At 51.1% G+C, this 22411-nt stretch overlaps 2 protein-coding genes across 2 annotated transcripts in view; one reads left to right on the forward strand and one right to left on the reverse strand.

Annotated features, from left to right (window-relative positions):
* The window catches only part of LOC132835225 (baculoviral IAP repeat-containing protein 1-like), a 104805-nt gene that overhangs the window by 29925 nt on the left and 52469 nt on the right, over nt 1-22411 (forward strand). The gene's annotated exons all lie outside the window — the stretch shown is intronic.
* The window catches only part of LOC132835212 (baculoviral IAP repeat-containing protein 1-like), a 33255-nt gene that overhangs the window by 10024 nt on the left and 820 nt on the right, over nt 1-22411 (reverse strand). The window contains exons 2-10 of the mRNA XM_060854577.1: nt 20820-21414; nt 19856-19955; nt 18883-18964; nt 18099-18177; nt 13637-13765; nt 13042-13141; nt 11663-11744; nt 8987-9026; nt 3531-5600 (exon numbers count right to left, since the gene is read on the reverse strand). Coding sequence (XP_060710560.1) covers nt 3531-5600; nt 8987-9026; nt 11663-11744; nt 13042-13141; nt 13637-13765; nt 18099-18177; nt 18883-18964; nt 19856-19955; nt 20820-21411 — 3274 coding nt within the window. The 5' untranslated portion in view covers nt 21412-21414. The remainder of the gene's footprint in view (nt 1-3530; nt 5601-8986; nt 9027-11662; nt 11745-13041; nt 13142-13636; nt 13766-18098; nt 18178-18882; nt 18965-19855; nt 19956-20819; nt 21415-22411) is intronic.

Consider the following 22411-nt stretch of genomic DNA (forward strand, 5'->3'; position numbering starts at 1 on the left):
GGCCATTTGGTCTATCATGCCTACCCCAGCTCTGTTACCCAGTGGCCATCCTGCCATCCCCCATATCCCTGCACACTCTCTCCATCATCCAGTGCCCTTCTTGAATGTCTCATTTGAACCTGCCTACCCTACATTTCCAGGCAGAGTAAATACATTTGGTAACACAATGGTCAGCACTGCTGCCTCACAGCACCAGGGAACTGTGTTCAATTCCAACCTTGGGTGACTGTCTGGAGTTTGCATGTTCTCTCTACGTCTGTGTAGGTTTGTTCCAGTTTCCTCCCCTAGTCCAAAGACATACAGGAAAAGCAATGGGTAGTGATTAGGCTTGAAGACACAATGGGGCCAGTTCGTTGTTGACAATGGGGCGTCTGTGGTAGCAGTGATGATGATAAGACTTGGTGTGTTGTTGGGGGTTGGGATAAGGACATGGGAGAAAGGTACTCAGGCCCAGAAATTATCAAACTTGACACTGAGTCCTGCAGAGTCCACCAAGTGGAAATCGAAGAGCTGTTTTCCTAGCTTCCCTGGATCACTGTAACAAGCCTGTTGCCCAAGGAACACGGGGATGTGTGTTAAAGTGGCAGGCAACTGGAAGCTCAGGGTCATTTCTGCAGATAGAGCGTAGATGTTCCGCAAAGCAGTCACCCAGCCTACGCTTCGTTTCCCCACTCAAGAGAAGACCACATTGTGAGGAGCGAATGTAGTCGTTGGTAAATAGTTGGGAAGGTGCTGGGAAGCGTTGCTGAACAAAGAGATCTTGGAGTGAAGGTTCAGAGTTTCTTGAAAGTGGAGTCACAGGTAAACAGGACAGTGAAAGTGGCGTTAGATACGATTGCCTATCTCGGTCCATGCATTGAGCATAGGAGATCATGTTGCAGCTTTTCAGAAATTGGTTAGGCCACTTTTGGAATACTGCATGCAATTCTGGATCCTGTTATAGGAAGGATGTTGCGAAACTTGAAAGGGTTCAGAAAAGATTTACAAGGATGTTATCAGGACTGGAGGATTTGAGCTACAGGGAGAAGCTGAATATGCTGGGGTTACTTTCCCTGGAGCGTTGGAGGCTGAAGGGTTACCTTATTAGGGGTATAGGGTGAATAGGCAAGCTCTTTCCCCCCAAGGTGATGGAAGTCCAAAACTAGAGGGCATAGTTTTATGGTTAGAGGACAAAGATTTAAAAGGACCTGGACAGTGAAAGGGATGTATATGGAATGAGTTGCACAGGGAATGGTGGAGGTTGGTACATTGACAACATTTGAATGGGAAGGGTTGAGATGAATGATGGGCTAAATGCTGACAAATGGAAATAGATTAATCCCTAATGGCCCAGAGGCAGTTAAGTGTCAACCACATTGGCTGAGTGTCTGGAGTCATGTGTAGATGAGAATGACAATTTCCTTCTCTGAAGGACACTAGTGAACCAGATGGGTTTTCTCCAACAATCATCAATTGTCATCATTAGACTCTGAATTCCTGATCATTTTTTTTTGGTTGAATTCAAATTCCATTTGCTGTGGTGGGATCTGAACACAGCCTTATCTGGGTCTCTGGATCAACAGTCCAGCGAGAATACCACTAGGCCATCACCTCCCTCACAACAAATGGACCAAAGGGTCTCTTTCTGTGCTGTACACCTCTACGACTAGATTGTGGGAAGTGTAGGTAAAGTGCTGCTTGACCTGGAAGATGTGTCTGGGCCCTCGGATACTTGAACATCAAACTTGCTGGCCAATTTGCAAAGGCTGACACTCCCACACTGCTATCCCCTAGATCTCCCTAGCTGCCTCGTCAATCATCACTCTAACTGCCCCTGAACCACTGAGCCCAAATTCAAGAACCTGCTTCCTCACAGCAGTGACTGTTTCCTCGACAAAACGTCTAGAGACCATTCTCCCCAGCTCACCTGTTCGATGACTCTGATCTCAAGTTCCACGATCGACAAGCACGTGCCACAGACATATTTGCCCCCTACTGCACTGGCACTTGACTAACTACTGGCTAATGTGTCGCCAAATGGAGACATGACTTCCTGTGCCAGATTTAACCCATTTCTCCCAAGGCATCAATGGCTAAATCTACCTAAGGACTTCCAAACATTTCCAATTGATTGGCAGATCTGGCATAGAGTCGAGAGTGTGTGGTGCTGGAAATGCACAGCAGATCATGCAGCATCCGAGGAGCAGGAAAATCGACATTTCAGGCAGGAGCCCTTCATCTGGATGAAGTGATCTTGCCCCAAAACGTCGATTTTCCTCAGATGCTGCATGACCTGCTGTGTCTATCCAGCAACACACACTTTCAACTCCAGCATCTGCAGTCCTCACTTTCTCCTCAACCTGGCATAGAGTCATAGGGATCTACAACAGAGAAAAAGGCCCTTCAGTCCATCAAGGCTGTGCCAGTCAGAAACAACTACATAATTACTCTAATCCTATTTTCCAGCACGTTTGCCCTGGCAAGGGCACATCTAAATGTTTCTTCAATATGACGAGGAGTTCTGCCTCTCCCCCATCCTCACAGCCAGTGGGTTCCAGATTCCCATCTCCCTCCGAGTGAGGAAGAGCTTGTCCCCATGTCCCCTTTGAACTTCCTGCTCCTCAGCTTCAGTTATGCCTCCTTGGGTCATTGATTTCCCCCCAACAAGGGGAAAGGCTCCTTCCTGCCTATCCTGTCAATGCCCCTCATCATTGTTTTATCCATTAAATCATGTCCCTTCTCAATCTCCTCTGCTTTATGGGAAACAACCCCAGTCTGTCCAATCTCTCTTCATAACTGAAACTCTCCAGCACAGGCAACATCCTGGTAAATCTCTCCAGACTGTGCAACATCCTGCTCAGATCAGATCAGGCCTGACCTGCTGTGCTTTTTCGATTTTCCTGCTGCTCGGATGCTGCCTGACCTGCTGTGCTTTTCCAGAACCACCCCAATCTAACCTCTGGTTTCCCGCATCTGCAGTCCTCACTTTTGCCTGACATCCTGCTAAGTCAAATCTCCCAGGACGGGGCAACATCTTGGTAAATCTCTCCATACCGGGTAACATTCTAGTAAATTTCCTCAGAACGGGCAACGGCCTAGTGAATCTCCTGTACACCCACTCCAGTGCTATCAGATGCCTCTTATAAGGTGGTTTCCAATGCTCCAACAGTGTGACCTAACCAACAGGGTAAAAAATGAGGTCTGCAGATGCTGGAGATCACCGTTGAAAATGTGTTGCTGGTTAAAGCACAGCAGGTTAGGCAGCATCCAAGGAACAGGAAATTCGACGTTTCAGGCATAAGCCCTAACCAACCGTCTATACAGTTCCAGCAACAACTCCCTGTTCTTAATCTGTAGTATCCCATATGCCTTCTCAAAGATGTTATCCATCTGTCCCACTAGCTGAAGGGACAAGCTGACAGCCACCAGTTTGGACACCTCCCCCTGCACCTCTCTCAGTGGCACGTTCTGAGTTGGGTGACAGTCCGGCAAACCCCTTACCCGCCCCGGCAGCGGGGTGGGTGAACATCGGCAGCGCCATCGGTCGATACCTGGGGCTCGGTCGTCGTCGAAACTCAGCTCCAGCGCCTCCAGGCCGCTCATGGCGGTGACCAGCTCCTGCTCACGGGGGCTCAGCGCGGTCCGGTGCAGGCACAGCGCCCTGAAGCTCTCGCCGCGCCGCGCGACGGCGTCGCCCATCTGCCCCAGGGCCCCCCGAGCGTCCCGGACGGTGAGCTCGACGCGGCCGGAGGCGGAGCACAGCCGCAGCAGACGCTCCGAGTCTCCGGGGCGGAAAGCGTCGACGGAACAGACGTGGAGCTTGAGCGCCGGCGCCTTGTGGAGAGCCGTGACCGAGGACAGCGTCGACACGAAAGGGTCCGGGATGCTGTGGCAGGCGAGGGCCGAGAAGCCGCTTATTTGTTCTCTCTTCTCCTGGTTGCTGAGGAACTCCTGTTCCAGGGACTGGAAGGCAGCCGCATAGTCCTCCTCCACCCTGGGCACGCCCAAGTTACTCGTGGCCTGCGCCAATTTGGAGTAACTGGTCGCGGCCGCTTTCCTCCTCCCGCTGACCGTGACCTGCAGGGAGCCGAGGACGGTCAACATCTCGGGGTACACCTTGAGGAACTCGAACGTGCTCTGCCGGAGGTGGCTGGACGTGGACAGCGTCAAGCACTTCCCGCTCAGGAAGCTCCGCAGGACCGGCGCGATGGAGGCCCGGGTCTCCGCCTTGGTCAGCAGCAGGACGAAGTCCAGCAGGAGGCCCGTGGCCACGTCCCGCAGCCGCTCGGGCTCCATGATCCGGGAGCACTGCACGAAGAGGTCGCGGTACGGCTCCAGGTCGGGGTGCTGCGCCAGGGCGAGGCGGGTATCGGCGCCGCAGTCGAAGGACGACGGCCTCCGCGCCATCTCGAGGACGTGGGCGGCGATGCGCGAGGCGGCCTGGCCGCACTGGCACGCGGCGTACACCAGCAGGTAACGGTCGCGGGTGAAGAGCTCGAGGAAGGTGCGCGCCCGGCCCAGGGCGGAGGACCCCTCCTCCCGCTCCGCCGCGACCTCCGACCCCAGCAGGCTGCCCAGCCGCGTGCCTGCCAGGTACTCCTGGAAGGAGGGGTGCGGGAACCGGTAGACGGGGCTCAGCCGCTGGGCGGTGAACTTGCTGAGCAGGCCGAGAGCCAGGGCGGGCTCCGCGGCCACTCCGGCCCGCTGCAGGTCGCCGTCGGTGAAGTCGCGGCGGCAGGCGAGGAAGCCGGTCAGCGCCAGGCGCCCGCAGGACGCCAGGGTGGTCCTCGCCGGCTCGGCCCCGCCCCGCCGGCTGACGGCGTGGTCCAGGAAGGCGCGGAACAGGGTGACGCAGCTGACGCCGGCGTCCAGCGGCTCCCTCACCCAGTGCTGGCAGAGGGCCAGGGCAAACAGCGGGCTCTTCAGGGACCCCCTCAGCGTCGCGGAAAAGCTGACGTCCAGGATGAAACTGCGCAGGCGCCGCACGTCGTGGGCGAACATGGCCTTCAGGAGGCGCGCGCAGCTGTAGAGCGGGAATCCGACGACGGAGACCGCGGCGTCGGCGAAGCGCCGCGCGCCGGCGGCCCTGTCGGTCCTCAGGGCCAGCAGGACGGCGGCGCCGCCGCACCGGTGGTTGGCGCGCACCAGCGCCTCCTCCTCTTCGACCGGCGGAGAGCCGGAGTCGTCCAGCAGGACCAGGAGCCGCTGGCCCAGCCGGGAGGCCAGAGCGCCGAGGCAGCGCCCGCCGGGGGCGGCGTTCCGGCCCGCGCCGCCGGGCACGTGCAGCACCAGCGCGAAGCGGGACAGCAGGGGGCAGCGGCCGGACGCCCAGAGCAGCGCCACCTGCCTGAGGAGGGCCGACTTGCCCATGCCCGCCTCGCCCTCCAGCAGGGTCACCCGGCGGAGGTCACGCAGCAGCTCGGGCAGGACCAGGCGGCGCACCTCCCTGCCCGCCAGGTCCCTCAGCGCCAGGCACGGCTCCGCATAGCAGCGGCGGAGGTCGACGGAGACACAGCCGTTGAAGGAGACGGTGGAGAATTCGGAGGAGAGGTACAGCTCCCGCAGACGCCTCCTCATCCCCCTGATGGCCTCGGCCCAGTCCCCCTCACCGGATGGAATCCCTGTTTAATATAAGACAAAAAGTCAATGGACCTCCTTGGAAGGTGGCATCTCGTCAGAAGAAGGTGGCAGAAGAGTGGATAGTGAAGAAAGTTCTCTTAAGATTACAGAGGGACCTTGGTCAAATGGGGGCCAATGGGCTGAGAAGTGGCACATGGAGTTCAATCTGGATAAATGTGAGATTTCGCATTTTAGCAAAAGCAAACACTGGCAGGACTGATACAATGAAGGGCGGCACGGTGTCTCAGTGGTTAGCACTGCTGCCTCATAGTGCCAGGGACCCAGGTTCGATTCCTGCCTGGCGTGGAGTTGCACATTCTCCCTGTGACGGCGTGGGTTTCCTCCCACAGTCCAAAGATGTGCCGGTTAGGTTGTGCTAATTTGCCTATAGCGTGAGGTATGTTAGTCAGGAGTAAATGTAGGGGAATGAGTCTGGGTGGGTTACTCTTCGGAGGGTCGGTGTGGACTTGTTGGGCCGAAAGGGCTGTTTCCACACTGTAAGGAATCTAATCATGAAAGGGTTAAGAAAGAAAAGACTTCAATGGACGTTGCCAGGGTTGGAGGATTTGAGCAATAGGGAGAGGTTGAATAAGCATGGGCAGCTTTCCCTGGGAGCGTCAGAGGCTGAGGGATGACCTTATAGAGATTTATAAAATCATGAGGGGCATGGATAGGATGAATAGACACAGTCTTTTCCCTGGGGTGGTGGACTCCAGAACTCAAGGGCATAGGTTTAGGGTGAGAGGGGAAAGATATGAAAGAAACCGAAGGGGCAACTTTTTCACTCAGAGACTGGTTCGTGTATGAAATGAGCTGCCAGAGGAAGTGGTGGTGGCTAGTACAATTGCTACTTTTAAAAGGCATCTGCATGGGTATATGAATAGGAATGGTTTGGAAGGATATGGGCCGGGTGCTGGCAGGTGGGATTCGATTGGGTTGGGATATCTGGTTGGTATGGACGAGGTGGACCGAAGGGTCTGTTTCAGTGTGTACATCTCTATGACTGTATTTAAAATTCAGGCTTTTGATGGTGTTGTAGTACAGAGAGACCAAGAGAATCAGGTACATAATTCTTTGAAGTTTGCATTACATATAGACAGGGTGGTTAAGAAGGTATTTAACACAGATGCCTTCATTGCTGAATGCTTTGAGTATTGGAGTCATGTTGAGGTTTTATAGGACGTTGGTGAGGCCTCTTCTGCAGTACTGTGTCCAGTTCTGGCCGCCCTGTTACAGGAAGGATACTATTAAGCTGAAGAGGATACAGGAGAGATTTAGCAGGATGATGCTGGGTACGGAAGGTCTGAATATCAAAGAAAGGCCAGATAGGCTGGGACTTTTCTCGTTGGAGTGGAGGGGTTGGAGAGGTACTATTATGAAATCATGACGGGTATAGATAAGGTGGGCGATTTCAAGGCATAGTTTTATGGTGAGAGAAGAAAGATTTGAAAAGGATTTGAGGGGCAAATGATTTAAACAGAGAATGGTTTATGTGTAGAATTAACTTCCTGAGGATGTGGTGGATGCGGAGATGTTGAAGAGATGTTTGTATAAGTACATGAATAGGAAAGGTTTGGAGGGATATGGGCCAGGAGCAAGCAGGTGGGACTGGTTTGGTTTGGGATTATGTTCGGCACGGACTGGTTGCACCAAAGAGTTGCTTCCGTGCTGTATGACTCTGAGAAGCGACACAGCAGGTGAAACCTGACACACACAGTGATGAAACCGAGGGATCTGGATGTCCCTGTGCAGGAATCTCCGAAGGTTAATATGCAGGGACAACAAATAAGCAGGGAAAACTCTTCAAATTCTATGTGTTATTGGGAGGATGGGTCAACGCAAGAGATTAGTGGGGTAATGCCTCACTGATATGTAGCATCAGTGAGATTACAGCTGGAGTACTGTGTACATCACTGGTCCCCCATATTCAGGGAGGGATGTTAATGTGTTGGAAGGGGTCAGAGAAAGTTTACTTACTGAAAAGAGTAGTTAGCCTGATGAAGGAATGGCTAGAGATGCCCGGGGTCTCTATACTCTCGGGTGTGGAAGAGCAGAGGTGATTTAAATACAACTTATAAGATTCTGAGGGGACTTGACCAGGCGGATGTGGAAAGGATGGTCCATCTTCTGGAAGAATCTAGATCTAGAGGGGTCAGAGTTCAAACATTCAGAGCCACCCCTTTAAAACAGAGTTGAAGAAACCATTTTTACTTTTCACAAGGTTGTGGGTCTTTGCAATTTCCTTCCTGCAAAGGCTGAAGCTTTAGATTTGTTTTTTTAAGGTGGAGGTAAATAGGGGGTGAAAGATTATTAGGGCTGAAAGTCAGATCGGCCCACCATCTTATGGAATGCCCGACTCTTGCTCATGGAGAATGGAGAGAGCTGCATTTTGATAGCACCGTTTACGACCGGGGGGCATCCCATCGCCCGAAACGTGCTTCTAAATCTGTCAAGGCATCAGCAGTGTGGATTAACTTGGGATGGGAGGTTCTGCTTCACTTGGATTAGGGGTTGGAGTATTGGCGTTATTGTAGAGTTCAGGGCAATAGAATGGGTCCACACATTCTCCCTCTCTCTCTATGGGTTTCCTTTCTGCCAGGGGGGTTATACAATTCTCGATGGGGTTGTGAGGGAGGAGCAGGGGACAGCAGCAACAGAGAGGGGAGGAATGGCCATTTCTCATTGCCTGTGGCAATCCTTCACTTGGACCAGTTGTAGCGTGGTCACTTCGGGACCACTCTTGACAACAGTGACCATGGTGACAATGGTCCGTTGTCATTAAAAACCCAACCGGATCCCTTCTTAGGATGGGAATCCCATGTCATGACCTGGCCTGGCCACACATGACTTCAGGTTTTCTTTCTCTTTTGGACCATAATTCGGGTTCTGTTCAGTTTGAGCGACAGACTGGATGGATTTCCCTCTTTGGCCAAGATACACAGTCATCAGGCTTGCCTTGAGATTTGGAAGCCTGCATTGCCACAGGATATGGAGACATTGCAGGGGCATTGATATTTCTTGACGAGCTGTGGACATCACTATTGTCCATCCCTAATTGCTCCATTTCAGAAAGCAATTGAGAGTCAACCGAATTGGCCGTGGGTCTGGAGTCACGTGTAGGCCAGACCGGGTAAGGATGGCAGATTTCCTTCCTGAATGGGCAAGAGGGATTTTATGACAATAGACAGTGTTTGCTTCTGAGTCCAGCATTTATTGAGTTCCAATTGCACCATCTGTCCTGGTGAGATTCGAACCCACATCTCCAGCACATTAGACTGGACACTGACATTAACACACCACACCATCTAACTAGTTGCTGTACAGAAGCGAGACTCTGGGGAACATCAGCAGCGATCGGTAGGGGATCAATTCATTGTGACAGACTCACCTCCAGCAAAGGGATCCTCCTTCTCCCGGGTTTCCACTTCCTGTTCAAGAGACAAGATTTATGTCACATAGAGCTCCAGGAGTCCTGACCCAATTGTACAACAAGCTAAGATCCTCCGGGGTGCACCGTGAGAAATGCCTTCAAGCTGCACAAATCTCAGACTCAAGAGCATTAAGATATAGTGAGTTGGAGTAGGCCTTTCAGCCCTCGAGCCTATTCCGCCATTCAGTGAGATAGGAGGAGGACGAGGCCATTCAGCCCCTTGGACCTGTTCTGCCTGTCAGAATAATCATGGACTAATCACCCAACTCAGTCCCATGTTCTCACTTTCTCCCCCATAACCTTTGGTCTCTTTAGATCTGGGAGTCTCTCTCTCTCACGGTTTCTTTCTGACACACACATGCACAGAGTCAGGGCCAACAAGTCTGTTGCTGTGCTGGGTACTCCAGAGAATAACGCATTGAATATTTGAGGTGAGATGTGCACTGAGTACAGGGGTTTGGACACAACATTGATTTGGCCGCTTTTGGAATACTGCATTCAATTCTGGTCTCCCTGCTATAGGAAGGATGTTGTGAAACTTGAAAGGGTTCAGAATAGATGCACAAGGATGCTGCCAGGGTTGGAGTGTTTGAGCTGTAGGGAGAGGCTGAATAGGTTGGGACTGTTTTCCCTGGAGCGTCAGAGGCTGAGGGGTGACCTTATAGAGGTTTATAAAATCATAATTTGGAGATGCCGGTGTTAGACTGGGGTGTACAAAGTTAAAAATCACACAACACCAGGTTATAGACCAACAGGTTTAATTGGAAGCACACTAGCTTGTGACAATCACCTGATGAAAGAGCGTCGCTCCGAAAGCTAGTGTGCTTCCAATTAAACCTGTTGGACTATAACCTGGTTGTGTGTGATTTTTAACTTTATAAAATCATGAGCGGCATGGATAGGGTGAATAGACAGGGTCTTTTCCCGTGCGGTGGGGAACCCAAACCAGAGGGCATAGGTTTAGGATGAGTGGGGAAAGATTTAAAGGGGACCTAAGGGGCAACAGTTTCACGCAGAGGGTGTATGAAATGAGCTGTCAGAGGAAGTGATGGAGGCTGATATAATTAGAGCATTTAAGAGGCGTCCGGATAATTAGATGGATAGCAAGGGTTTAGAGGGATAGAGGCCAAGTGCTGGCAAATGAGTCTGGATTAGTTCAGGATATCTGGTCAGCGTAGACCCTTGGATTGAAGGGTCTGTTTCCTGCTGTACGTCTGAATCTATAACAATATCCACTTCCTTTTCGGAAACATTCAATATTTTGGTCTCAACCACATTCTGAGACAGAGAATTCCACAGGCTCCACACTCTGGGTGAAGACATTTCTGTCCATTTCAGTCTTACCCAATCTCCCTCAAAGTGTGCCCCCCCTCGTTCTAGACTCCTCAGTGATTGGGAACATCCTTCCTGCCTTTACCCTGTCTCTGAGAAATCCCTCTGACTATTCTGAACTCCAGCAAATAGAGAGTGAACAGAGGGCTTTTGTGGTTCAGTAGTAATGTCTGGGTTCAAGTCCCACCCACTCCTGAGGTATGTTATCTGTGGACCACTCGGTAAGAAGTTATCTAATCATGCTAGCTGCTCCTCATTCTGTATGTGTCAGGCTAAGAACATGAAGCAAACTTGTACCTCCCTCATCCAGCGCTCTCAGCTCTGGCTCCACCCCTTCAATAGTTTGGGTGTGTATTAGGTTCTCTGGCATTGTGCTTGGCCATTATTGGTACTGCGCGGAAAGGTGCTCAGATATAGAAGAGCGACAGGGTGGAAGCATGCCGTTTGACCCATCAAGTTCAAACCGCCTGTCTGAACAGCATTCCACCACCTCAGCCCCAACCCTGTAGCCCTGCATTTCCCATGGATAACCCACCTAGCGTGCACATCTTTATGACACTGGGGGGAAATATAGCATGGCCAATCCACCCTTTGGGTCTGCACATCTTTGCACTGTGGGAGGAAACCCACACAGGCACAGGAAGATCACATAAACTCCACACAGTTGCCCAAGGGTGGATCGAATCTAGGTCCCTGGTGCCACAAGACAGGAGTACCAACCACTGTGCCACCTTTGGCCTAGACATTGCAAGACCTGTCCGAACACTACAATATGTAACCAGGGCTGACACTGTCTGAGGAAGGGGTTTGGGGGATTCCTCCCAGTGCAGTGTTGAATTAAGGGCCTTCTTGAGTAGGTTAGCAACATAAGGCTGTCCAAAAAGGCCAGTCTCATTGGCCCAGCCAGCCTCGCCACCAACATTGGCACTCAACTAATGGCCAACAAATGTCGTCCTTGCTAACCATTTGCATGTGGCGGGAGTATGCTTGGCAAAGATCGATTGCGCTCAGGGTCACTCTGGGCAAAAGTGAGGCATGCAGATGCTGGAAACCAGAGTCTAGATTCGAGAGGTGCTGGAAAGGCACAGCAGGTCAGGCAGCATCTGAGGAGCAGGAAAATCAACATTTTGGGTCACTCTCACATGCGGCTTTTGTCAGGGCCAAAGGGGAAGAACTGGTGGTTGAGTGGGCTTTGGGGAGGTGAGGGTGGCGGGGGGTGTGGGTGCTGTCAGCATCCAGTTGCCAACAAGCCCCTGAAAGACACTGCCCCCTTCTGGGGGCAAAGGGACAGGTTTACTTTACCGGCATCGTGGGGGATGATTCCTGAATCCGCGCCTGACCCACATCTCCTCCGTCCTTGTCTCTCGCCTGAAGGTACGGGCACCTAGAATGCAAAATCAGAATCGGTTTGAGTGGAATCTCTTGCATTCATCAACAACTTGAGAGGGAGAACGGGAAAGAAGCTGTCCTTTCTATAGAACTCCCTGTGGATCAGAATCTCAGGCCTCGGGTACATTGGATTACCCATTCTGCACTGGTGTCCGAGGAAGAGAATTCCAAAAAGTGACAGGTTTGAATGGATGTGGGCCAGGAGCAGGCAGGTGGAGACTAATTTAGTTTGGGATTACGTTCACCATGGACAGGTTAGACTGAAGCGTCTGTTTCTGTGTTGTAGGACTGTCTTACTTTACGATGCTTTCACACCCTTAAAAAGCCCTGTTCAAAACCAACAACTAAAAGGTTGGTTAGAAAAATTATTTAAGATAAAAGCAGACACAGGGAAAATCCAGTGGAAAATAATAGAAAATATTCAGGGCATTTACTCAGGGCTTTGATAGCGCAGTGGTAGTGGTTCAAGACTCACTCGCTCCAAAGTTGTTTCATGAAAGGATTCTGGGTAATCCAAGATGGAGGACAGGAAAAAGTTTTGTTTGTAACAGCTGATCCTGTTTTGAGATCTTTTAGGTGTTGGAGATGATATCCTCGAATTCCAGGAGCAGCAATTACTGTTTTATGTGCTATTGCATTGTTTTGGAACTTTGGGGACAAAAAGTCAAAACAATAGCAGTTTTAAAAGTAAGAAGAACCGACAAAGGAAACACATGGTGTGGTCAGTGCAGGAGAGAGGGGGAGAAAAAAAACTGACACCATGTGCATGTGTGTGGAATGAGTTGCCAGAGGAAGCGGTGGAGGCTGGTACAATTGGAACATTTAAAAGGCATTTAGATGGGTCTATGAATGGGAAGGGTTGGAGGAATATGGGTCGGGTGCTGGCAGGTGGGACTAGATTGGGTTGGGATATCTGGGCGGCATTGACGGGTTGGACTGAAGGGTCTATTCCCATGCTGTATATCTCTGTGACTGTGTAAGTTGAAGCAATTTGATTGAGAAAACGTCCAGAGAGGAGTGATAACCAGCTGCACTTAAAAAAAATCCTTACTTAGTGTGAAATCTGAATTGAGATTGCTGAGGGTCTTCCAGCACAGGCTGGGACCCCTTAGCCTGAGTGCCCCCCACCCCCCCCCACCCTCAAACTAATCCCACTTCCAGCAGGAAGACACTGGTTCTGGAGTGGGTGTTTATAGCTGATTGCTCTATCTGAAAGGTGGGACTGTGCACATGTCGTGGGGCATGTGCATGTGTGGTGGCCCGAACAAGCGCAGCCTCGTGTTTTTCCTTACTGGGGCGAGTGTCTCTGGTGTTCCGTCCAAGCGTTATCCCCTTCCTCCCAATTGTGTAGATGAACTCCGCAGCAGAAACACTGAATTCTGTCCTCCAAACCTGAAGATGCAAAGAGAGAAGCTATGAGATGGTGCCCTGTTCCCTGCACCAACGATGCAAGTTCGCCCTGCACCTGGCCCGCTTCGCCCTGCCAGCCCTACTTCACCCCACGGCAGCGCCCCCTTGGCCAATGCCATGAATTTTAGCCAAGATCAGGGCACTGACCTCCTGCTGCATGGGAGACGGGTGGAGAGACTCAAGAATACTGGGAGGAACGACAGCCAGGGATGGGGGGAGGGGATGGAGATTTCAGACCACACTGCCACCTTGGGTTGGCATTTATCCCACAGCAAAGGCTGATCGGGTCACAATCGCATGGCTGATCTCAACCGGGCACAGCGAGCTTCGCTGACCAGTTACCCGGAAGGCTCTACAGTAATGCAAACCTTTCTCTCTTGCATCCCCACCCCACTCCCTGACCCCCGCCAACCCTTTGTGGCTCCCAGCAGCGATGATGGCGCCCGCTTATGCCCACCAGCTTGGAATCCCCCTGACCTTCGTAGAAGAATCCAGCTTCTGCCAACTCAGCCGGGTTGGCGCTGCACCATGATGGCCAGGTGTGGAATGACTCCAGCCGGGTCCTCTCAGCCACGAAAATATTCCAACCCCAGTCCGGGTCTGGCCCTAGTCACACATGAAGAAGAGAGGAAAACCGTTATGAGCTAAGGAGGGTCTGGGCTGAGATCACAGTGTCCAACTTGGACCTTTGGACGTCAGACTCAACGATGGTGCGACGATGTGTGGGGAATGCACCTCAGAATGAGTACTTCCCGAGCTGGTGATGGGACTCTGTGAGAATCACAAAGTTGTTTCCACTGGGGAATGGACAGACAAGTGTGACTCTACATCTCAGTGAGCGGTTTATGGAACCTACAGAAAGTTGGAAAGGTGTCACTCTGAGTTGGCCTAATTTCTGCTCCAATATATTGTGATCTTTATCAGGGAGAAAGCAGGAGAATGGTGTTGTGATATTAGCGAGTCAGATGGGTTTTTCCCAACAACTGACTTTTCGGCATGTTAATCAAATCATGACGGGATAGACGGTAAATAGATAAGGCTTTTTTCCCAGGGTAGCAGAGTCCAAAACTACTGGGAAAAAGATTTAAGGTGAGAGAGGAAAGATTTAAAAGGGACCAAAGGGGCAACGTTTTCACACAGAGGGTGGTGTGTTTGTGGAATATACATTGACCCATATCCCTCTGAACCTTCACTATTCATGTACCCACCTGGATACCTTTTAAATGTTGTAATTGACCCAGCCTCCCCCATTACCTCTGGCAGCTCATTCTCTACACACACCACCCTCTGTGTGAAAATGTTACCCCTCATGTCCGTTTTAAATCTCTCTCCTCTCACTCTCAGCCTATGCCCCATTAGTTCTGGGCTCCCCCACCCCAGTGAAAAGACCTTGTCTATTCAACCTATCCATGCCCCTCATGATTTTATAAACCTGTATAAGGTCACCCCTCAGCCTCTGGCATTCCAGGGAAAGTAGTCACATCCTATTCAGTCCCTCCCTGTAGAGGCGTCATCATATTCAAGGCGGGTGCAGGAAAGTGGGACTTGGGTAGGACAATGTGTGGGGAATGCACCTCAGAATGAGCACTTCCCGAGCTGGTGATGGGACTCTGTGAGAATCACAAAGTTGTTTCCACTGGGGAATGGACGGACAAGTGTAACTCTGTATATCTCAGTGAGCGGTTTATGGAACCTACAGAAAGTTGGAAAGGTGTCACTCTGAGTTGGCTGAATTTCTGCTCCAATGTTTTGTGATCTTATCAGGGAGAAAGCAGGAGAATGGTGTGGCAAAACTTATCAGCCATGATTGATTGGCAGGGCAGACTTGATGGGCTGAATGGCCTAATTTCTGCTCTGATGTTTTCAAGGTCTTTATAGATGAAATGAAAACAGAGTTAGAGCAAATTCAGAACAGGAACATTCAAGATCAGGGAGAACTGATGGCTTTGTGGTATTAGCACTGGATTGTTACTCCAAAGATCCCTGATGATGTTTGGGCAGAGGGAGGTGGGTGCAGGTTCAAATCCTGCCACAGCAGATAAAGCCATTCAGTGTGGAAGCAGACCCTTTGGTCCAACCAGTCCGTACTGACCACAATCCCAAACTAAACTAGTCTCACCTACCTGCACTTGGCCCACATCCTGCTAAACCTTTCTTATTCATCTTACCTCAATACCTTTGAAGAGTTGTAACTGTACCTGCATCAGTTCATTCCACACATGAACAACTTTCTGAATATAAAAGTCGCCCCTCATGTCTTTTAAAAAATGTTTTTCTCCTAAAATATGTCCCCTTCATCTTGAGATCTCCCTCCGAAATAAGGTTTTCTTAAAATTTCAAGGGTGAAATACAAATGTTCTCCTGAAGGTGGCCCTCTCATGCAACATGACAATGTTTGCACAATTCCCCATCAACTCTTAATTCATTCACAGGATTTATTGCCCTGAGTAAAGTTAAGAGTCAACCACATTGCTGTGGGTTTGGAATCACGTGTAGGCCCTGACCATAAAAGACGGTAGTTTCCTTCCCGAAAGGATATTAGCGAGTCAGATGGGTTTTTCCCAACAACTGACTTTTCGTCATGTTAATGAAATCATGACGGGATAGACGGTAAATAGACAAGGCTTTTTTCCCAGAGTAGCAGAGTCCAAAACTACTGGGAAAAAGATTTAAGGTGAGAGAGGAAAGATTTAAAAGGGACCAAAGGGGCAACGTTTTCACACAGAGGATGGTGTGTTTGTGGAATATACATTGACCCATCTCCCTCTGAACCTTCACTATTCATGTACCCACCCGGATACCTTTTAAATGTTGTAATTGTCCCAGCCTCCCCCATTCCCTCTGGCAGCTCATTCAATACACGCACCACCCTCTGTGTGAAAACATTACCCCTCAGGTCCCTTTTAAATCTCTCTCCTCTCACTCTAAGCCTATGCCCCACTAGTTCTGGACTCCCCCACCCCAGTGAAAAGACCTTGTCTATTCAACCTATCCATGCCCCTCATGATTTTATAAACCTGTATAAGGTCACCCCTCAGCCTCTGGCATTCCAGAGAAAGTAGTCACATCCTATTCAGTCCCTCCCTGTAGAGGCGTCATCATATTCAAGGCGGGTGCAGGAAAGTGGGACTTGGGTAGGACGATGTGTGGGGAATGCACCTCAGAATAAGCACTTCCCGAGCTGGTGATGGGACTCTGTGAGAATCACAGAGTTGTTTCCACTGGGGAATGGACGGACAAGTGTAACTCTGTATATCTCAGTGAGCGGTTTATGGAACCTACAGAAAGTTGGAAAGGTGTCACTCTGAGTTGGCTGAATTTCTGCTCCAATGTTTTGTGATCTTATCAGGGAGAAAGCAGGAGAATGGTGTGGCAAAACTTATCAGCCATGATTGATTGGCAGGGCAGACTTGATGGGCTGAATGGCCTAATTTCTGCTCTGATGTTTTCAAGGTCTTTATAGATGAAATGAAAACAGAGTTAGAGCAGATTCAGAGCAGGAACATTCAAGATCAGGGAGAACTGATGGCTTTGTGGTATTAGCACTGGATTGTTACTCCAAAGACCCTGATGATGTTCGGGCAGAGGGGAGGTGGGTGCAGGTTCAAATCCTGCCACAGCAGATAAAGCCATTCAGTGTGGAAGCAGACCCTTTGGTCCAACCAGTCCGTACTGACCACAATCCCAAACTAAACTAGTTTCACCTACCTGCACTTGGCCCACATCCTGCTAAACCTTTCTTATTCATCTTACCTCAATACCTTTGAAGAGTTGTAACTGTACCTGCATCAGTTCATTCCACACATGAACAACTTTCTGAATATAAAAGTTGCCCCTCGTGTCTTTTTAAAAATGTTTTTCTCCTAAAATATGTCCCCTTCATCTTGAGATCTCCCTCCGAAATAAGGTTTTCTTAAAATTTCAAGGGTGAAATACAAATGTTCTCCTGAAGGTGGCCCTCTCATGCAACATGACAATGTTTGCACAATTCCCCATCAACTCTTAATTCATTCACAGGATTTATTGCCCTGAGTAAAGTTAAGAGTCAACCACATTGCTGTGGGTTTGGAATCACGTGTAGGCCCTGACCATAAAAGACGGTAGTTTCCTTCCCGAAAGGATATTAGCGAGTCAGATGGGTTTTTCCCAACAACTGACTTTTCGGCATGTTAATAAAATCATGACGGGATAGACGGTAAATAGATAAGGCTTGTTTCCCAGAGTAGCAGAGTCCAAAACTACTGGGAAAAAGATTTAAGGTGAGAGGGGAAAGATTTAAAAGGGACCAAAGAGGCAACGTTTTCACACAGAGGATGGTGTGTTTGTGGAATATACATTGACCCATATCCCTCTGAACCTTCACTGTTCATGTACCCACCTGGATACCTTTTAAATGTTGTAATTGTCCCAGCCTCCCCCATTACCTCTGGCAGCTCATTCAATACACGCACCACCCTCTGTGTGAAAACGTCCCTTTTAAATCTCTCTCCTCTCACTCTAAGCCTATGCCCCACTAGTTCTGGACTCCCCCACCCCAGTGAAAAGACCTTGTCTATTCAACCTATCCATGCCCCTCATGATTTTATAACCTGTATAATGTCACCCCTCAGCCTCTGGCATTCCAGGGAAAGTAGCCACATCCTATTCCGTCCTTCCCTGTAACGGCGTCATCATATTCAAGGCGGGTGCGGGAAAGTGGGATTGGGTAGGTCGGATGGACCGAAGGGTCTCCTCTGTGAAGTGATTCCATGAGGGGACCAAGTTTGGTCGGCGCGAGGGTGAGTATCTCAGAGTGTCGTGAGGGTGCTCTCTTCACTGCCAATGTCCCCCCACTCTCAAAGGAACAGCACCCCCTCTGGGTTGCAGAGGTTGAGTGGACTGGCCCCCACCCCATCATCTACCCTCATCCCCCTGCCCAACGGACTTGAAGCCAACTCACGTGATACCGGATCATCGCTGCGAGTCAATGGCGATGGGGGAAGGTCGTCCAATGCTGGGAGGCTCAGAAAGTGGATGGCCTGTGGAAACAGAAAGATGCTCCTCAGGAAATCTGGGAGAAGGGGAGCCCCATTTGCTCTCGGGCACCCTCCCCCTCCCCCATCAACCTTATCCATCGAATCTGTGTCAGGATTGGCACCTGGGAAGATGCCCAATGGGTCCCATAGCAGAAGGTGGTATTCCTTCTCTGGAATTGGGGATTGTCGGCTTGGACAGCATCGATGGACTCCCCAGAATGGCCTCAGCCCCCACCCTAACTCTTGAAAAGGCTCTGGCGAACAGATGTCCAGTTCTGGCAACTGCAGATAGTGCCCCCACCTCTGAGCTGGGGGAGTGTCTGCGATGGAGTTCCACTCCATGCCGAGTGCGGAGCACCCATGGTGCACCTAACTAGTTGGAGGGCACCAGCCTGTGATGTCATCTGGTGCATGCTAGCAGGGAGAACAGGAGAGATTCACAGTTAACCACACACATGCGCAGCCAAGCCTCTCCTGTCACGCTACATCTATGTCAGGCTCCAGGAGTGAAATGTAACTCCTCACCACATAGCGCTTCGTCACTGTTGCCTCATTTGACTGGAGGAGAACCCTTCTCTCTCCTGTGGGTCCCATTTCAAACAGATTGGGGCATCCAATTCACCTGAGGAGCTCTCCCAGGATTTACTGAGGCCAGCTCTGGCACCATTGGGCTGAATGGCCTCATCTGTGCTTCAGTGAAACTCTCACCGTGGCTCCAGGAAATCCGATGTAGTTCCGGCAGTATTGGTCCCTTTCTTCCTCGGATTTCTGTCCCTGAAGATACTCGCACCTTGGAAAGACAACAGAGCCATTGGACTGTGGGATCAGGCCATAGAATTATACATCGGTCCCCGAGGTAGGGGACAATGGACACAGTGCACACTCCCTGCGTCCAGGAATCATACTGTGCTACATCTCCCGTGTCCACTGAACACACAGAATCCTCACACTCCTGTGTCCAGAGAGCACATGCAACTCTCACTCTCCCATGTCCAAGCAATACACATAACCCTCACTCTCCAGTGTCCAGGGAACACATGTTACCCTCACACTCCCGTGTCCAGGAAACACACGAAAGCCTCACAGTCCCGTGTCCAGGGAACACACAGAACTGTCACTCTCCCATGTCCAGGAAACACACGTAACGCTCACTCTCCCGTGTTCAGGCACACAGAACCCTCACTCATGTCCAGGAAACACACGCAACCCTCACACTCCTGTGTCCAGGGAACACACAGAATCCTAACTCTCTCATGTTCAGGGAACACACAGAACTGTCACTCTCCCATGGTCAGGAAACACATGTAACTGTCACAGTCCCATGTCCAAGGAATACCCAGAACCCTCACATTCCCGTGTCCAGGAAACCCTCACTCATGCAACTCTCACTCTCCCATGTCCAAGCAACACACATAACCCTCACTCCCTCGTGTCCAAGGGACCCACGGCGTTGACACCCCATGCCCAGGCAGTGCATGAAGCTGTTGGCCTGATGTTCACCAAATCTGTGGCCAATATCTGCTGTGCCCAGCATCGGGTGCGGTTTGAGAGGGCACCGCCTCTTCCTGTGGGCCAAGGAGCCTGACGCTCAGGTCTCCATTGGGATAGTGCCTCGCTCTAATGGAAGAGTGTGCTCCGGAAAAACGCAGAGGATCCGAGAGGAAAGCAAAAGTCCACTTACTGTGGGAACCACTTGGCGTGTTCCTGCCATGGGTCGTCCCCTTCCTCCCAGTTGGCAAGGCTGCCATCACAGGAGAAACACTGCACTTGGTCCTTGCTGCCTGTCGGGTGAGGGGAGATGAGGAGCAGTCATGGCCTGGGCACTTGAAATCGATATCGTGCTGACCCCTCGCTCTGGCCCTCCCAGATTATCTTCCCTGAGCTCCCCCACAATCCCGAGAGTCCACATCCCTCTGCCACCTCCTCCGAAAGCTCCCACTGCAAAATGCTTAGCCCTCCCCACCCCCTCCCCTTCTCCATGGGTGGGGGACACTGTCAGCACCTCAGTCTGGACTGCGGATGGGGATGTCCCAAGCTGGAGTGACATTAAAAACCCAAACTGATTCACCAAAAAGGCGACGGAATTTTAATTTGTTGAATAGCAGGCCCAACATTTATTGCCTAGAGGGGCAGTTTAGAGTCAACCACATTGGGCTGTGGGTCTGGAGTTACCTGTAGGCCAGACCGGATAAGGGTGGTTGTTTCTTTCCCTCAAGGGCATGAGCGTTTTTTCCCAATAATGGTCCCATGGTCATCTTTTGGTTTTTAATCCCAGATTTTTAACATCAAATTCAAATCCCACCAAGGTGGGAATCAAACCTGGGTCCCCAAGAGATTACAGCAGTCTCTGGATGGACAGTCCAGCAACGATAGCAGCGGGCTGTCACTTCCCCTTGCCCAGTTGGGGCTCACATGTGACCCTGAGAACCATGGCAATTGGCCCCTAATCAGCCACTCTCTAAAATGGTCCAGTGGAGTCACTCAACCGGGTTCAAGAAGATCTTGCGCCAACCCCCTCCCTCAGCTTCACGAGGGGCAATTAGGGACTTACAATATCAGGCCAGCCAGTGATGCCTACACAGCTGGAGAGGGGTGTGTGATTCTAATGGCCAATTCCCGCATGTTTCTATCCCACCAGCGGTCACCTGTGTAGAAAAACCCAGCTCCCGCCAACAGAGTGGGCTCCATTGGTGTGTAGAAAGGCCAGCTCCCGAAGCTCTCCAGCCGGCTCCTCTCCTCCACTAGCTGCTGCCGTTGGCTCTGCAGGATCTTGCTGGGTGGCTGGACCCGCACGGCATACTTGGGAACATCACCAACATCCAGTGCCTTGACCAAACCGCAGTCAGGCTCGAACAGCCTGTGTTCCAACCACGGGGTCTTGGTGAGACTGGCGCAGGAGAGGACTCCCCCGCAGCAGAAACACTGTATGTAGGTCTTGGTGCCCGTGTAGTAGAAACCTGCATCCGCCATCTCCTCGGGACTCCAGCTGGAGAACGATGGGTAGCTCTCGAAGCTCTTCAGCCTCCTCAGTTCGCTCCTCATCCGAGCATTGTAGCCCCTCACCCTCTGCCGACAAAAGGCCGCGTCTTCCTCCTCCGTCTGTGCCACAAACTCCTCCATGTTGAAGTTCATCAAGGGCATGATGGACTGGAGCTCATTGGCATTCATCTGCCGGTGGAGGGTGGCAGTGCCCTGTGTTGCGCCTTCTGGTGGTGGTGCCAGCTCTTGCGTTGCCATGATCTAGATGTCAACCAATCAGTGGGTTAGCTTTCAGTTAGCCATTCATCCCATCTCGACAGTGCCATGCTGCGTAACTCTCTGTGCCAACCTCCATTTCCCCCTGCACACCTCTCCTACCCTAATAACCATTGTCCCCTCTTCAGTTGAACTGTTCCACAGCCGCCACCTCATTACCCGTCAGACCCTGACCACTTGCTGATTGGTAATGTCTCCTCTTGCATCACCCTTCGTTTGTTCACCTGTCCACTTCCCCTCTCATAGAGTCCTACAGCCCGGATACTGACCCTTCAGTCCAACTCGGTCAAATATCCTCAATCAATCTAGTGCCAATTGGCAGCGTTTGGCCCATATCCCTCTGACCCGGCCCCACAACTATCTCGACTCCACCTCCTCTCACCCACCTGCCTGCAAAATGGGAGCCCATATTCCCAATTCTTCTGCTCCATCTGGATGAGGCATTCCACTCCAGGACATCCCAGACATCATATTACTGTAGGGAGCACAGTTTCTCTTCCTCAGTAATGGAGGATAGCCTCATCCTCAGATCTCATGCACTCTTGCCCCAAACTGTCCTACCCCCTCCACCCACAACGACAATAAGGATTGAGAGTCTCCTTCGTCCTGTATCGGGGGGGTGGGGGCGGGGGAGACCAAACGCAGACTCGCTGAGCATCTGCGCTCTGTTTACACCAGCCAACCTGACCTTCTGGTTGCCATCTGCTTTAATTCCCCCTCCTCTCCCTCTCCGGTGCCATGTCCATCCCATGGTCTGCTGAGCAAGGACTCAAAAGACGTGACGCTGGAAAAAGCACAGCCGGTCAGGCAGCATCTGAGGAGCAGGGGAACCCACCATTTAGGGCATAAGCTCAGTGGCCTCAGCATTGACTTCAGCAGCTTCAGAATTCCCGCAACCCTCCCCCTGCAGCCTAATTCCATGTCTAGCCTTTCCCCTCTTCCTTGCCTCCCTGACCTGACCTAACCTATCCTGCTCAGCTGT

This window comes from Hemiscyllium ocellatum, chromosome 44 (assembly GCF_020745735.1).
Source record: "Hemiscyllium ocellatum isolate sHemOce1 chromosome 44, sHemOce1.pat.X.cur, whole genome shotgun sequence".
NCBI classification, from domain to species: domain Eukaryota; kingdom Metazoa; phylum Chordata; class Chondrichthyes; order Orectolobiformes; family Hemiscylliidae; genus Hemiscyllium; species Hemiscyllium ocellatum.